At 39.8% G+C, this 14,920-nt stretch overlaps 1 protein-coding gene across 1 annotated transcript in view; it reads left to right on the top strand.

Annotated features, from left to right (window-relative positions):
• The window catches only part of LOC148040114 (putative hexosyltransferase MUCI70), an 80,815-nt gene that overhangs the window by 39,506 nt on the left and 26,389 nt on the right, over nucleotides 1-14,920 (top strand). The window contains exon 5 of the mRNA XM_087696786.1: nucleotides 14,718-14,905. Coding sequence (XP_087552912.1) covers nucleotides 14,718-14,905 — 188 coding nt within the window. The remainder of the gene's footprint in view (nucleotides 1-14,717; nucleotides 14,906-14,920) is intronic.

Below are 14,920 nucleotides of genomic sequence, written 5' to 3'. Positions count from 1 at the left end.
TCCAGGTTGTTGGATTGGCCGGACAAAGATATGCATAGACTCAAGTTTAATCGAATGGCTCATTTGGGGTTGCAGACAGTTTTTGATGGTGTTATTCCTGGGCAGTCCTGTCTTTACTCGGCGTATTCGTCAACACTTTCGGGTAACCCATGGATATTGTGATATCTAGTCATCCAAACAGGTCACACTTCAGAGGTTCTCTCCTTTACCAGTGCTACAGCCATTGTATCCATGGCGTGACTGGAAGTTTGTGATTCCAGATGATTTGGATAAGAGGTCTGCTAACCAGATATACCATCAGATGGTGGAGGCCAAGAGATGGGTCACTACAAAGGTGAACAAATTATGGCATATTAGGGACGGCAAAAAGAAGTGGCAGGAAAGATTCCTTCAGCTTTGGAAGTCTAAGGTTTTCTATCAAGGAAAAGTTTTCTTGTGGAGACTGCTGATTGGTGGTCTCCTAACTGGAGAGGTGCTGCGTGCCCGAAAGATCTCTGCTGGTCGTTGTGTATTTTGCACTACATGTGATGAAACATTGCTTCATCTTTTTGCCTCTTGTCCAGTAGCGCGACAGATCTGGTGTTTTATTTCTCGCATTTGGCTCTTGGTGACTAAGCTCCGGATAACAGCCCGGTCATGGATTATAGGAAAGCTGCCCTCTGTGCCTTCTTTGTATTCAGATTATTCCTGCCTGTTCTAGTTCCTTAATTGGACTGCCTTGTGGCATATTTGGCGAACTCGGAATGCCTTTCTTTTTGATTCGGTCTCGGGCATCCATAGTCATGTGGCCCGTATTCGAGGTTTAGTGCTATGGCAGATTTCTTCTATGATATCAGCTGACCTGGTTCTTCCTGACATTGCTGCCCACTGGCTGGCCATTGTTCACTCTACACCAGCAATGTGATTTTCTCTTTGTGTCATAGTCCTAATAGTCTTTCATCACTTTCTTTGAGGACCTGATGGTCTGATGTAACAGAATGTAAACACAGAGAGAGAGAGAGAGAGAGAGAGAGAGAGAGAGAGAGAGAGAGAGAGAGAGAGAGTTTCTCGGATGACCTGATAGTCTGATGTAATAGAAAGTAAGAGATACAGAGAGAATGCTGACCTGATGGTCTGTTGTAAATATTTACTACTTAATTCAATTATCTTCACGAAAAAGAGAGAGAGAGAGATTCTCTGAAGACGTGATGGTCTGATGTAACAGAAAGTAAGAGATATAGAGAGATTGCTAACCTGATGGTCTGATGTAAATATTTACTGCTTAATTCAATTATCTTTACGAAAAAAAAGAGAGAGATTATTATGACTATCAAAGGCCAAATCGGCCTATGAGACCAAAATGTTAAATTTGAAAATTCAAGGAAAGTTTCCATGTCCCAAGGGCCAAAATAGCTAACATCTAATGCTATGACTATCTAAATGGAAAATAAACAATGAACAATACATAGTTAATGAGTACAAAATGATGTCTAAGTCAAATACGATGTGGAACTGCTCAAGAAACACTCTCTTCTTAGGATATCTCTCATGGGTCTATCTAGCATAGAAAGGTTGAAGCAGTGAGGTAGGGTCTCCCTGTGACGGTGTAGTGTCCTTTGTATTTGTAGAGATGGTGTCTCCTACGAGGGTGTGGACCAGCTAGATGTGGGCGGCAGGGTCTTCATCTCTATGTGGCTGTGTCGAAGATGGTCCCTTATGGTGGGGTTGTCGGTTGGATTAGGGAGGGCTCTATGGTGGAGGGGGTTCTTCTTCTTGTATAGAACCCTATGAGTGCACGTTGATGTGTGGCTCCATGGCTTAGTTGTTGGGTTCGTAAGAGATGCTCTGTGGTGGCGTAGCTCTAGCAAAAAGAGCCCGAGACATGTCTGATTTGGGAAATCCATAACTTTGGACAGTGGCCCAAATCTCTCTCTAAACAAGTAATGCAAGTGTCCTCGGATCTCATTGTATACCAGGCATTTGCATAAGTAGTGCTCCTCTAACTCTGGCTTGAGTTGACAAAGCTGGCAAATCTTGTCCTCTGGGGAATGGAGTTTGCGTTGTATTTGCCCGTCTCAATTTGAAGATGGTGTGAGGATGTACGAAGCTTTCCAATGGCACATCGTACACCGTGAGACAGGTGTGCATCCATGTATCTCAGGCAAACAACAAATGCACGAGGAGATATGTGTAGAAGATGCTTCCGGTAGAAAGCCATCTTTTTCTCCAAACCCTTAGTAGGTGGCACCCATGTCTTGGCTGTGTATATTTGAATAATGTCCATCCTAATGATGTGTTTCAGCTCCTCTCGCCTAAGCTCCAAGTGGGGGCAATCCAAGTTGTACTATAGTGGTGGGAGGTGCTCCATGTGTAATCCATGTAACTGTAGCTATGTGTCTGTCTAAGCATACCAGCACTGAGCATCCCCTTGTAATGCTAGTGGTCTAGATGACTCTAGTGTGAGCCTCTGTCTCGGCAAGGTCCAAAGCCTATGCAAGAAAGTCACTGTGTGGAAGAGTGTTTTTGTCACCAGAGGTGGTGCTCCCATCTCTACTCTAATAATCTCATCTGATAATGGGCTTACTTTGAACCATTTGTGAAATCATTAGTACCTGGGGTCTCTCCATCTGTTGCCACCTCGCATATATCTCCTCTCCCTTGGATAGTGGTTGATCTAGTGTGGCTCTTCTTATTTGGTAGAGGCTCGATCCCCATATGGAGGCTCCATATAGAAGTGTTGGTGTGACCAAAGTGTTGAAGAGCCACTGTATGTGTGCGCACTGGCTCTCCATCTCCCCCAAAGCCACATAGCCTCGTGTCAATCTATCCTCTACTACTCTCCTCAAAGTGAATCTCAGTCCTGAAAATGTAATCACCAAGTAAATATATCTTTGGATCACCTCCACTATCTCCTCTCCATATGTGGAATGGGATATTGATCACCAAATCCAATTGAGAGGAAGTGTTAAACATCCTAACCTTGGTTTTTCTAAGGTTCACTATGAGACCCTTGTCCTGATAGAAGGCGTGTAGTGCATCTAGGTGTCTTTGCAATCCCTTTGGTGTGCTAGAGATGAGGACTATGTCATTAGCATACAATAGTATCGGTATCAATGCTCCCCTAAGCTAGTTCCCTCCCCTCCAAGTCCATCAATGTAGTTTAATATCTCATCAATATAGAGGCCGAATAGAGTAGGTGAGAGTGGGCATCCCTATTTTACCCCAATGGTGTTGGTGATTTCCTCCGACAGCCCTCTTGGTGCTTATACTCTCCCTATAACAGATGTGTACAATGCTAATATCCCTCATCTCATCTCCATTGGAACCTCCAACTCCCACAGTCTTTACATGAGCCTAGCATATGGTTCTGTGTTAAAGGCTTTATGGAAATCCACAAAGCAGTAATATACTCGCCTCCCTTGTGCCTTGCTCTCCTTGTGATGTGCAGTTTTCTCAACTGAAAGTGAATGTGCAAAGAGTTGAGAGCAGTAGAGTGAGAGAATGAGCACGACACTCGATGTTCGGTACAAAGACTAGTGTACTACTTTTAGGTTTTGAATATATATATAAAGTACAACAAGTGAAGGGTGCCTTCACACCCACACACCCGAACTAGGTAAAAAGGCACGGTGAGCTTTTATTTCCAATAACCTCCCACCTAAAGGCAATGTGCCTGCAGGTAGAGAAAAGAATCAGCTAAGTCTATGTATGTACAAAGTTGAAAGACATATATACTATCGAACCCCCATCATCTAGCGGCAATGAGCAAACCGCTCGGTTGGAGGACCCTTCGTAAGGTCTGCAAGGTTATCATTTATATGTACCTTGACAAGCTCAATGCCTTTGCTGTCAAGTATATCCCTGATAAAGTGATACTTCACCTGTATATGCTTTGTCTTTGTGTGAAAGACAGGATTCCATGCTAGCATGATAGCACTCTGACTGTCATAGTGGAGGATAGGAACCTCTGTAATTCCAAGCTCTCACCAGACGTGAAAGCCATAAAGCCTCTTTGCATGCCTTTGTGGCAGCCACATGTTCTGCCTCTGCAGTAGACAATGCAATACACTTTTGCAGCCTAGATATCCAATGAACACATATCTTGAAGTAAACTTCCTGCAGTCAGGATGGCCAGCATAGTCTGCATCCGTGAAATTGACAACAGATGACTTCTACTTACCAAAGCAGATACACAAATCCTTTGTGCCCTTAAGGTATCTCATGATACCCTTCACTGCTTCCCAATGCTTTTTGCCAAGATATGCCATGTATCTGCTAAACCCTCCCACCGCAAATGCAATGTTAGGATGTCATGAGGACATGTATTTTTGAAACCTCACTGAATATGTGGACTAATTTTTAATCACATGATTAAGTAAATGTTACACATGTGAGGTGCAACTGGGGTTAGAGTAATTTACGAGCTTGGGACCTGAGAAAATGACAGGATGTCAAAGGCAAAAGTTGCTATAAGTTATACCGCACAGATACTTGGTGGTATCTGGTACTAGTTGTTGGCCTAGGTCATTCATTTGGCCATAAGTGTCTGTTGGTGATACTAGAGAAGTGGTGTTTAATGGTATCTAATGCCAATCTAATGGTCAAAGATGGCGTAGAGACACTCGGAAATGGAAGTTGCCTAGCCAATTTAATTATTGGCCAGTCAGATTATTTTTCAAGGTATTGAAATAATTATTAGATTAATTTTCAGTATTAAAGATCGAAAATTAATATTTAATCATGGCTAATGCTAGAAAAACCATTTGGGAAGGTTGCTATTTGTCATAAAAAATGCCCATGCAAGATTGAAAAACGTCTTTAGAGGTTGGAGAGAGGCATTTTGAGTGTATTCAGTCTGCAAGAGAGAGAGAGAGAGGAGATGGCGCTGGTCTGATTTGCAGCCATTGGAGGACCTTCTGAGGCAGCCAAGGAGACCAATCAACAGTAGGTGACAGCATCTATAGGTTGTTGAGACAAGGCAGTAGCAATAAATTTCTGATTTCTTTTATTCTTTGCATCTACAAACTGTTGAGACAGGGCAGCAGCAGCAAATGACAGATTTTCTTCAGTTTTTCATGAAGAAAGTTTGAATTTTCTCTCTCCTAAGCATTCTCTCTCATCTCTCAGCCTTTCTGCAGCCTTGCTCCAAAGATTGCAGCATTGAGATCACCAGAGGCTAAGAAATTTCAGATTTCTCTGCTATAAACCCTAATAGGGTTTAACAACAGCCTCGGGAAGAAAGCCAGAAATTGGAAGTTCCAAGACTTGGATTGGTGGAGGACTAGCCAACCATTGAATTTGGGGCATTTCCATCGTGTATGAAGTGGATGAAGGCCAATTAAGTGCCCGAATCAAGGGGTAAATCAGATTAAAGACTTGCTGGTTACTTAGGATAGCAAGGGGAGTTTGGATTGCGGGAGAGTCTCATTGTAAACCAACTTTTCCTTCAATAAACCTAAAGAAATACCGAAAGGGGTGGTCACTTAGGATAGCAAGGGGAGTTTGGATTGCAAAGGGGATCGGGAGAATCCCATTGTAAATCAACTTTTCCTTCAATAAAGCTAAAGAAATACCGAAACGGACGCCAATTTTGGGGCCAATTGGGTGTGCATTGTCCAAGATCAGTAGTATGTAAATTTGTATTTTTAGATTTGCATTAATTGTTTGTTGTTGTAATTAAGTTGTAATCAAGGATTTACCACCCATCCATAGAACGAAGGCTGGTTACATGGTTCCATCGTCGGGATACCATCAAATTCTTTGAATCGGTGGGCCCGTGGTACTTGATTGCAACTTGGGACTATTGCATTATTACTGAAATTGTTCTCAGTAGTGAATTACAGCAAGCATGTCTTCACCTGGCGATTCAAGATCAAGTGGAGAGGATGCGTTACTCCTTGGTCAATCACGTGGTGAAGGGGGAAATACAATGACTGATGTTGGGCATTGTTCTCAGCATGGATAGCATGTTGAAAATGTGGAAAATGACCCAAATGTTGGCACTTCAATGCATAAAGAGGTGATGACCAGCAAGGATCGAATGCGTACAATAGCGAATCTTTTTCTTGAATTGGCAAAGGATCCCCAGTTTACTCGATTTCTGAATGCCCCAAAGAAGGTCAACAAAGGCAAAGAGAAGAAGACACCTTCTACAGCTTCAGAACAGCTACAAGAACCGAAGAAAATGCCTAAGCCTTCTTTAGAAGAGCCCATTATGCCTGATGAGCACAAACAATTGGTATCCGTGGGGCAGTAAGTGCAAATGCATGGCCAACTTGGTAGTGCCAATCCATGAAAACATGGGCAGCAAGGCAATTATGCACATGCAAGCATGGGACATCAAGGGTACTTGATGGTGGTACCATTTTTCATGCTATGGTTGGATAGGCACCACATACGGGAATGTATGGCACAAATCCCTATGGTATGCAGCAGCCAATGCATGGCTCACAACACCCAATGTATTTGGGTAATGTAAGTGGAATGCCTAATCCCATGTATGGCAGCATAGGCATGATGCTTGGGACACAAAGCGGGCCATATGGATATGTATAGGTGCCCACAGGGACTATTGGAACACAACTTGCATAGAAACATGAAACGGGGACGGTGACGGGGACACCAAACCTAGGGAATGGAGGCGTGCGAACGGGAATGACATTTAAAAAATTAAAATTAATGAAAAAAAATTAATATTTCACTCATAATCCATGTGGACTCTGAATATGGGTATTACGCTGAAATTCTTAGTATCCTTTTGTTTGTAGATAGATGGTCTGTGTGAGGAAGCAAATTCCACAGTGTTGGATCGTTTGAGGTGCTATGTTTCAAACTACAAGACATAGTGGGAGCGGTATTTGCCATTGGTTGAGTTTGTTTACAACACAATGCATAGTTCCATTGGCAAAGCTCCATTTGACGTGGTTAAGGGTGGCAAGAAGGTACCACCTATCTTGCAAACTAAGGATAAAATCTTTGAGGTTAATCGTTATGTAGAAAATTTGGATGGAGCCTTTGCCAAGGTAAAATATTCACTTTAGAGATCACAGGAAAAGAAAAAGAAGGCAACTGATTGCCATAGACGTGTATTGCAGTTTGCTGAGGGTGATTATGTATTGCTGCGTTTTGTAAAGGCAAGGTTGAAAAAGATGAAAGGAAGAGAGAGGTTGTATCCGAAGTTGAGTATGAGATACTATGGGTGCTTCCAAGTGTTGGAAAAGATAAAAAATGTTGTATATCGGCTGAAATTATCTCCACACTGGTGGATACACAATGCCTTTCATGTTACTTTATTGAGGCCTTTCTGTGGTGATGTGCCAGACGATACGGCTGCTGAAATTCGGCGTGAGATTGAGGAGCTGGATGAGATTTTGGTACATGAGTAGATCTTGGCATATGAGGAAAAAACAATTAGAGGTAAAGTTTCCAAAAGATATTTAGTGAAGTTTCAGAATTATTCACAAATGGATGCAAAATAGATGGAAGAGGATGACTTGCTAGACCATCTTTAGTTGTTGCAGCTTTACCTAGATGCTTTTCAGCTAGAGACGACTTTCGTTTGGGCTTAGTTAGGTTCAACAGAGCAGGGGTCTGGAATATTGCTTGATGCTCTAGGGGAGGTAGCACTTCCACTCCTCTAGTTACAGACAACTCTTGTATGTAGTGGATCTCGGATATATTTAGCATGCAGCCAAGGTACTGTGCTGACAATATATCTGCCATGGGGTCACTGCTCGGTGTTTTAGTCATTGTGAGATGTATGCAAATGAGCATGGTTATTACCATGGCTTTGAAACTATACTTTTGCATTAGTTTGGGATCAATTCATGATTAGTTGGGCATGATTTTTTGTCTTGGTTTCAAGATTAAATTTTGATAAGTTTCAACTTAGTTTTTGATTAGTTTGAGAACCGTTTATGGTTACTTTTGGATTAGTTTTGCATCAATTTTTGCATTAGTTACCGATCAGCTTTTGCAATCAGTTTAGGGTCACATTTGCAGCATTGTGTGATCAGTTCTTAGATCAGTAAATGATAAGTTTATGCTTACTTTTCAATGGTTCACAATTGGTTTCATGGACAATATCATGTTAGTAAATGCCATTGATAGTTTCAGCCATGGTTTATGCTGAGAATATGCTTTACTATGGTTGTGAAGTTAAAATAGTTGGGAAACATGAGTTATGGATGTATCCAATGGGTTTCTAGCAATAGTTTTGGACTATTTCTCAGTATTATTTGATGTTTATGATGACAGGAAATTTTCGGCAAGGTTTGGGACATATGACATGGTTAGCCAAGAGTGGCGAATGTTATAACTGTGATGCCTAATGGAAATTTCAGTGTAGTATGCTTTTTCTTGGCATAATGCAATGCAATAAAGGATGATCGCAAGGATTTTAAGGGGGAGGTTTATCACAGGGACGTGAAATTTTGAGATGCTCTAATCTTGCCAATAACATTTGATTAAGATATTAATCAAGTGTGCAAGGTTGTTTAGCATATGTGATACATATGGTAGTTATTCCATGGTAACAGGTCAAGGACCATGAGGATGCAGTAGGTGTCAAAGGCAAAAGTCGTGATAAGTTATGCCAACTGGGGTTTGGTGATCAGCTAGTGTCAGTTTTGACCCTAGGATAGTTGTTTGGCCAATAAGTGTCAGTGGTGATACTAGGAACTAGGATTAATTAATTAATTAATACCAGTTTAAGGGTCAACAGAGATTGGGGACCACTCTAGGTTGCAAATGGCCTAGCCGACTTAATGGTGGATATGCACATTTAATTTTGGGTAGGGTTAGAAGAGGTGAAATTAATTTTTAGGATTATTTAATTTTAAAAACTAATTAAATGCCTAGATAATATTAAAAAATGATTTTAGAATGCTATGACTTGGCAAAAAAACCCATGCTAACTAAGAAAACGTTTTTGGGGGTTGGGGCTCAGCCATTCAGTTGGTTTACAGCTTGGGGGAGGGGGAGAGTTGCTAGTCCATTTTTTGACTAGAGAACAATAATTTGCTGCGGAAGACAACCATCTGGGGACCTCAATAGGCAGGGGACAGTAGGGAGACACCTTCCAACGGCTGGCAATAGCATTGTTGATCAAGTGACAACATTTTGGAGGTGCTTGGCAGTAGGTGATTGCATTAAATGTAGGGTAGAGCATGCAACATGCAAATTTTAGGGTTGTCTCGGGAAGCAAATCAGATTTCTCTCTCATCTTTGCTTTCTCTCACCTTCTGCAACCCATTCTTAGATGATCTCAGCATTTCTTAGCCATTTTAAGTAGAACTCAACCAAATTTGGTGGATAGCAAATTAATTTTTGTTGTAAACCCTAAATTTCTGTAGAGATTAGGGTTTAGTAACCACCTTGGGACCCATGCCAATAGGAGAAGGTATCGTACATTGATATTGACACCTGAAATTTGTGGAATTGATAGGGATTGCAGATGTAGGCTATCCATTGTGAATTGGGGCAACATTTGGCCAGTTGGTGGTTCCATTTGTGCAAAATTTTGGGTGACAATTAAGGTGCGATTGGCCCAAATTACTTGCCGATTGTATATATAGCGAGGGGCTTTTGGATCAACAAAGGAGATTGTGGAATCTTAACTTGTAGTTAATCCATTAGCAATTAAAGTAAAAGAAATATAGAAAAGGCACCGGTTTTGGAGCCAACCAGGTTTTTATTGTCCAAGATTGAGAAGGTAATGTGTCTATTTCAATTTACACCCATTTATTAGTTATTGTAATTAAGTGCTTGATTAGTACATTACCATCATTTCCAAGAAGAAAGGCTGGTTTGAGAGAGAGAGAGAGAGAGAGAGAGAGAGAGAGAGAGAGAGTGTGTGTGTGTGTGAATGTGTGTGTGGAAAGTTAATGTTTGTAAAAAAAGGGGATTGGGGAGGTGTGGCAAAAAATGCTCTATTTTTTCCATACAAAATCGTACTGATACGTATCATATTGTATCGTACAGATCAATCTATACTACGTACAGAGACAACCCTATTTCCATGATCTTGTGAGAGTAAGAAATACTTCTGCTCACTCTAGGTTTATTCTAACTAAGCTAATCCCTAAGGGACTTCGGTTGAGCAAAAATATATTGCTTTAGGGGTTTTGCCCATTTTCAACCCTCAACTTGTCTCTGTTTCTTGTAGGTATCCATGGTTGTTAATTTCTAAATAATGGATATATTCAGCTTCATGTATTTCATTCCTTCTATGTGCCCAAATTGTTTAAGTCTTAGAAGAGAATGCTATGATTGGGAGCATACTACATTGTTCAGGTGTTTGCACACCCAAGCTGTAACTTCAAAGTCTCATCATACATAAGTTGCCTCCTTATCCTAGAAACCCCTCCATGAAGGACAAGGAGAAAGTTAGAGAACTAGCTATGTCTTTGGTAGTTGAATCTAAAAACATGCTTATAACAAAAGTAAATGATAAAGAAAGATGGGTTGTCACTTGTGGTGCATATATGTGGACTGCAGGGTCCTCAACAAAATTTGTATTAGGAATATGTTTTCCATTACCTAGGATTGATGATATCTTGAACAAGTTGGATGGATCCAAAATATTTAGCTGGATTGACTTGAAGAGTTGCTACCATTAGATAAGGATTGCTCCTGGAGATAGACATAAAATAGCATTTAAGACGACCTTTAAATTGGATATGTTTCTTGTGCTACCATTTGGTCTCACCGATGCTCTTATAACCTTCAATAGAATAATGGAAAGAATCTTCCTAGCACATTGGAAATTACAGGTACTCGAAAAACACAAACTTTAAGTTAATGACAAAAATGGTAAATTTAATTAAGAAGAAATTCACTTTTTGACCCATATTGTATCCAAAGATGGGATTTGGATGGGTCCAAAAAAGGTCACGGTTATTATTAAGTGGTATTAGGAATATGTTTTTCATTACCTAGGATTGATGATATCTTGAACAAGTTGGATGGATCTAAAATATTAAGCTGGATTGACTTGAAGAGTGGCTACCATCAGATAAGGATTGCTCCTGGAGATAGACATAAAATAGCATTTAAGACAACCTTTAAATTGGATATGTTTCTTGTGCTACCATTTGGTCTCACTGATACTCTTATAACCTTCAATAGAATAATGGAAAGAATCTTCTTAGCACATTGGAAATTACAAGTACTTGGAAAACACAAACTTTAAGTTAATGACAAAAATGGTAAATTTAATTAAGAAGAAATTCACTTTTTGGCCCATATTGTATCCAAAGATGGGATTTGGATGGGTCTAAAAAAAGTCATGGCTATTAGTGAGTGGCTAGAATTTACTAGTGTTCATGAAGTTAGAAGTTTTGGGATTATGCGCTTATTACTAGAGATTCATTGAATGGTTTGTGGTAGTTGCTGTACCATTGCATGATTTGACTAAAAAAACAGTGGCATTTTGATGGATCAAATTGGAGAAGGAAGCTCTTAAAAGCTTGGAAATTGTATGTTGGCAAAGGACAAGTTTTGAATTTATCAAATTTTTCGAAACCTTTGTGGAATGTGATGCTTCAAGAGATTATATTGATACAGTCTTGAACTAAGAAAGACATGTAGTTGCTGTTGCTAATGAAAGAATAAGCTTCTAAAATATAGAGCAGAATGCTAGATTATATGAAAAGAAGCTGATGGCCATCATTCAAGCTTTAAAATATTAGAGAGACTATGTTTTAGATGGAGAATTTCTTATAAAAACTGACCAAGACAATATAAGATATTTTCTCAAATGAACCAAAAAATTTCTAAAAAGCATATTTGATGAAACAACTATTTAGCATAGTTCAATTTCTAGATATTGCATATTCTTGGGGAGCAAAACAAGGTAGTTGATGCCTTGTCCAGAAGGCCTTAGATTCATGTAGTATTCGTGATTTATCATACATTTTTCACCAATTTAAGGGACATATATATTTGCAACAAAGACTTTAAAGTCATGGGAAGGTTGGGTTTCTTTTGATGGAGAATAAGTTGTCACAAAAAATTTCAGACCTTAAGTAGTGGGAGAATGTCATGCGTCTCTCTACATGGCTCGTTGTGGTATTTGGGCCACAACCTAGGTACTTGAAATGTATTTCTTTTGTTCAAGCCTTTGAAGAGATGCCGAGTGATTTGTTAATGAGCGTCTGGTGTAGCAAAAGATTAAGATAACCAAAAGCTTGTCGGGCTATAGACTATCATTGAAGTGTTTAGCAAGCATCATTTCATTTGAGTCAGGAAGACTGTTAGGTCTTAATATATAGCTAGAATTAATTTTTCAACAAATCTCCAAGCATCATGGGTTACCGTAGTCCATTGTTGACGATAGAGATCCATGAACCACTGGTTTCTTTTGGCAAGCTCTCTTTGAAACTTTGGATACAAAGCTTACATTTCTTTCTCTTTTCTTTTATGATTCTCAAATAGATGGTTAAAGTGAGATAGCTAATTTCACAGTTCAGGATGTGCTGGAGTGCTATTGCCATGAAGCCCACCAACAATGGAAAAAGCATTTGTCCTTGGTAGAGTACGCTTTGTTTTCATATATGGTAAATGCCTCTTACTACCTATTCTTAGAATAAAGGAGGAGATATTTCATGCTAACGACTCTCTATGTGATATGAATATAGCTTTTGCTCAAGTCCTACGAGCTATTCAAAGATCTCAAGAAAAACAAGAGAAAGGAGGAGATAAGCACAAAAGGCACTTGATTTTTTAGAAAGAAGATTGGGTGTGGCTCAAATTTGACAAAGCTCGTCTAAGAGAGTGACAAGCCATTATCGCAAGTCACTAAGCTATTAGCAAGAAATTAGAGGCCATTTCAAGTCAATGAAAAGTACTTAATCATCAATAATTCCACCATGAGTTCAACAATAAGTCAAACAAAATGCTCTTTAAATACTTTGAAACTTGGTTTGCATTCAGTTCTCTCATATTGGGTTGATTGAGCACATGAAATGGTGCTTGAAGATGACTCTTTAGTAGTGATGAATTTACTATTTTACCATTAGCTACCATAGTTGCAAGGGTAGAACACAAATATTGGGTAGAAAATCTTGCGAAGAGGCCTACCCATAAGTCGCTTTGTATGCTCTAGGAAAAGATATCCAAAATCCCATAAGCATGGTGAGGAACAGTGGTACTACCCAAAAGCTATATAAGCATGTACTTGACAATCATTTCAATAAGTAATAGTACTATCATTCTGTGTCACTCAAGATTGTGTTTATGAGTCCAAGTTAATCTATCTTGAAACCTAATTCACTTGAGTTATAATTCTTTATCTCAATCATGTTTTATGTTTATAACCTCCATCCACCATAGCTAGCATAGCTCTAGATCCGTGTTTCTCAACATATGAGGCCATGGGCAGGATGATGGAGAGGCTGAAGGATTTATAGCTTGATGTAGATAAATATGAGACTACCCATGACTTGTGCATCAACGGGGTGGAAACCCTACTACTCTCCCTTGCATGCAACAACATTTGTCTAGGATCGAGAGTTTCCATGCGGCAATCAAATGAACCATAACTAAGTGCAGACTGGCTGGAGGACTATCTTGGATAGATTGGTGCTTGATATTGACACAAGGAGGAAAATAGAAAATCGATTGGCTAAGTATAGAGATCTTCATGGCACGCTTGAGCTATAGGAGTTGGCCAGTTGTGTACTCAGTTAGACAGTTAGTTCATCTTGTTTGGAGCAGTTGTGGAGCTTTTACAGCCATATAGCATGATACACAAGCCATGATAGATGTACTTGGCATTGTCTGCAACTTATTTGGGCTTTTGTTACTAAAAGTTAATCAGCTTGCTCTTGGGCTATTTGTATTGTGTTATTAATATGTAAGAGTATCTAGTGACACCTTCATCATGTGGGACTTGGCATTTGATGTTATATGGAAGGTTTATTAATTGTTGTTTGTTATTAATATTTAGGATGCTTTGATGATGCACTTTCGGAATTCTGAAGTTAAGGTGATTTTTTTTTTGTTCAAGAAAAAAAAATATTAATAATGTGGTGGAGAAAAACCTCTAAGGCCAAATACTAAGGACAAGGAACTTTGTGACAAGTAGCTAAGTATATCACAAACACAAGGTTGTGTAGTATAAACAATCAATTTGGTGGACTGTAATGTCAAACCATCAGAGGGATGCTACCCTAAAAAGGTGCATTACAAACTTAAAAAACCTTAATTAGCTCTTTAAAACAGCCCCAAAACTTGAATTACCAAACTTAATTAAAAAATTACCAAAGTATCCATGTCCCATAAGTCAACTCCGAAACTCTGGAGGATCCACATCTATAAATGGAAGGTTTTCCCGTTTTGAAGATTTTGGGGCCTGGTTTCCACTGCTGTCTACACCCCTCCTTCTGTAGATACCTCAGTTTGTGGTGCAGCCAGCTCTTCCTCAGCCCTAGGCGGCCAGTCAGGCAGTTCACACCACTGTGTTTGCTGCAGGTGACATCTTCTTAGCCTGTCTACATGACCAGCTAGCTGACATCAGCCCCCTTCTTTTCTCTGTTTTTGTTTCCCTAGAGTACTCAGTGTTTAGGAAAAATATTAGTTTTATTTCTGCCCAACCCCCCCTTGGGGGGTTTTTCATATGTCGGAGTTGTTTTCCAGTGAACTTTTGAAGTCCCCAAGTATCCAGGCTACGCCTGATAAATGTTATTTGGTGTTTAAAGATTAGCAGTGCTAAAAGTCTGTCTCCTCGAAGTATGCAGGTATCTTTGGAGAACTGGGAATATGTTTGCAATTGCACAACACAAACATCATCGGAGCATCTATCAAGAAGCAGATGCTAACAAACGACGGAAACGTTACGCTCGGCCTCTCATTGATAAGCAGATGGAGATCTATGTTCTTGAAGGCATGAAACCATGGAGTACCAAGAAACTTCCTCTTCCAAGTGGTAAGGGTCAAATGG

This window comes from Lygodium microphyllum, chromosome 2, assembly GCF_053477565.2.
Source record: "Lygodium microphyllum isolate KBCC chromosome 2, Lygodium_microphyllum_v1.1.10, whole genome shotgun sequence".
In the NCBI taxonomy this organism is placed as follows: Eukaryota; Viridiplantae; Streptophyta; class Polypodiopsida; order Schizaeales; family Lygodiaceae; genus Lygodium; species Lygodium microphyllum.
This window is presented reverse-complemented; position numbering and strand designations above follow the sequence as displayed.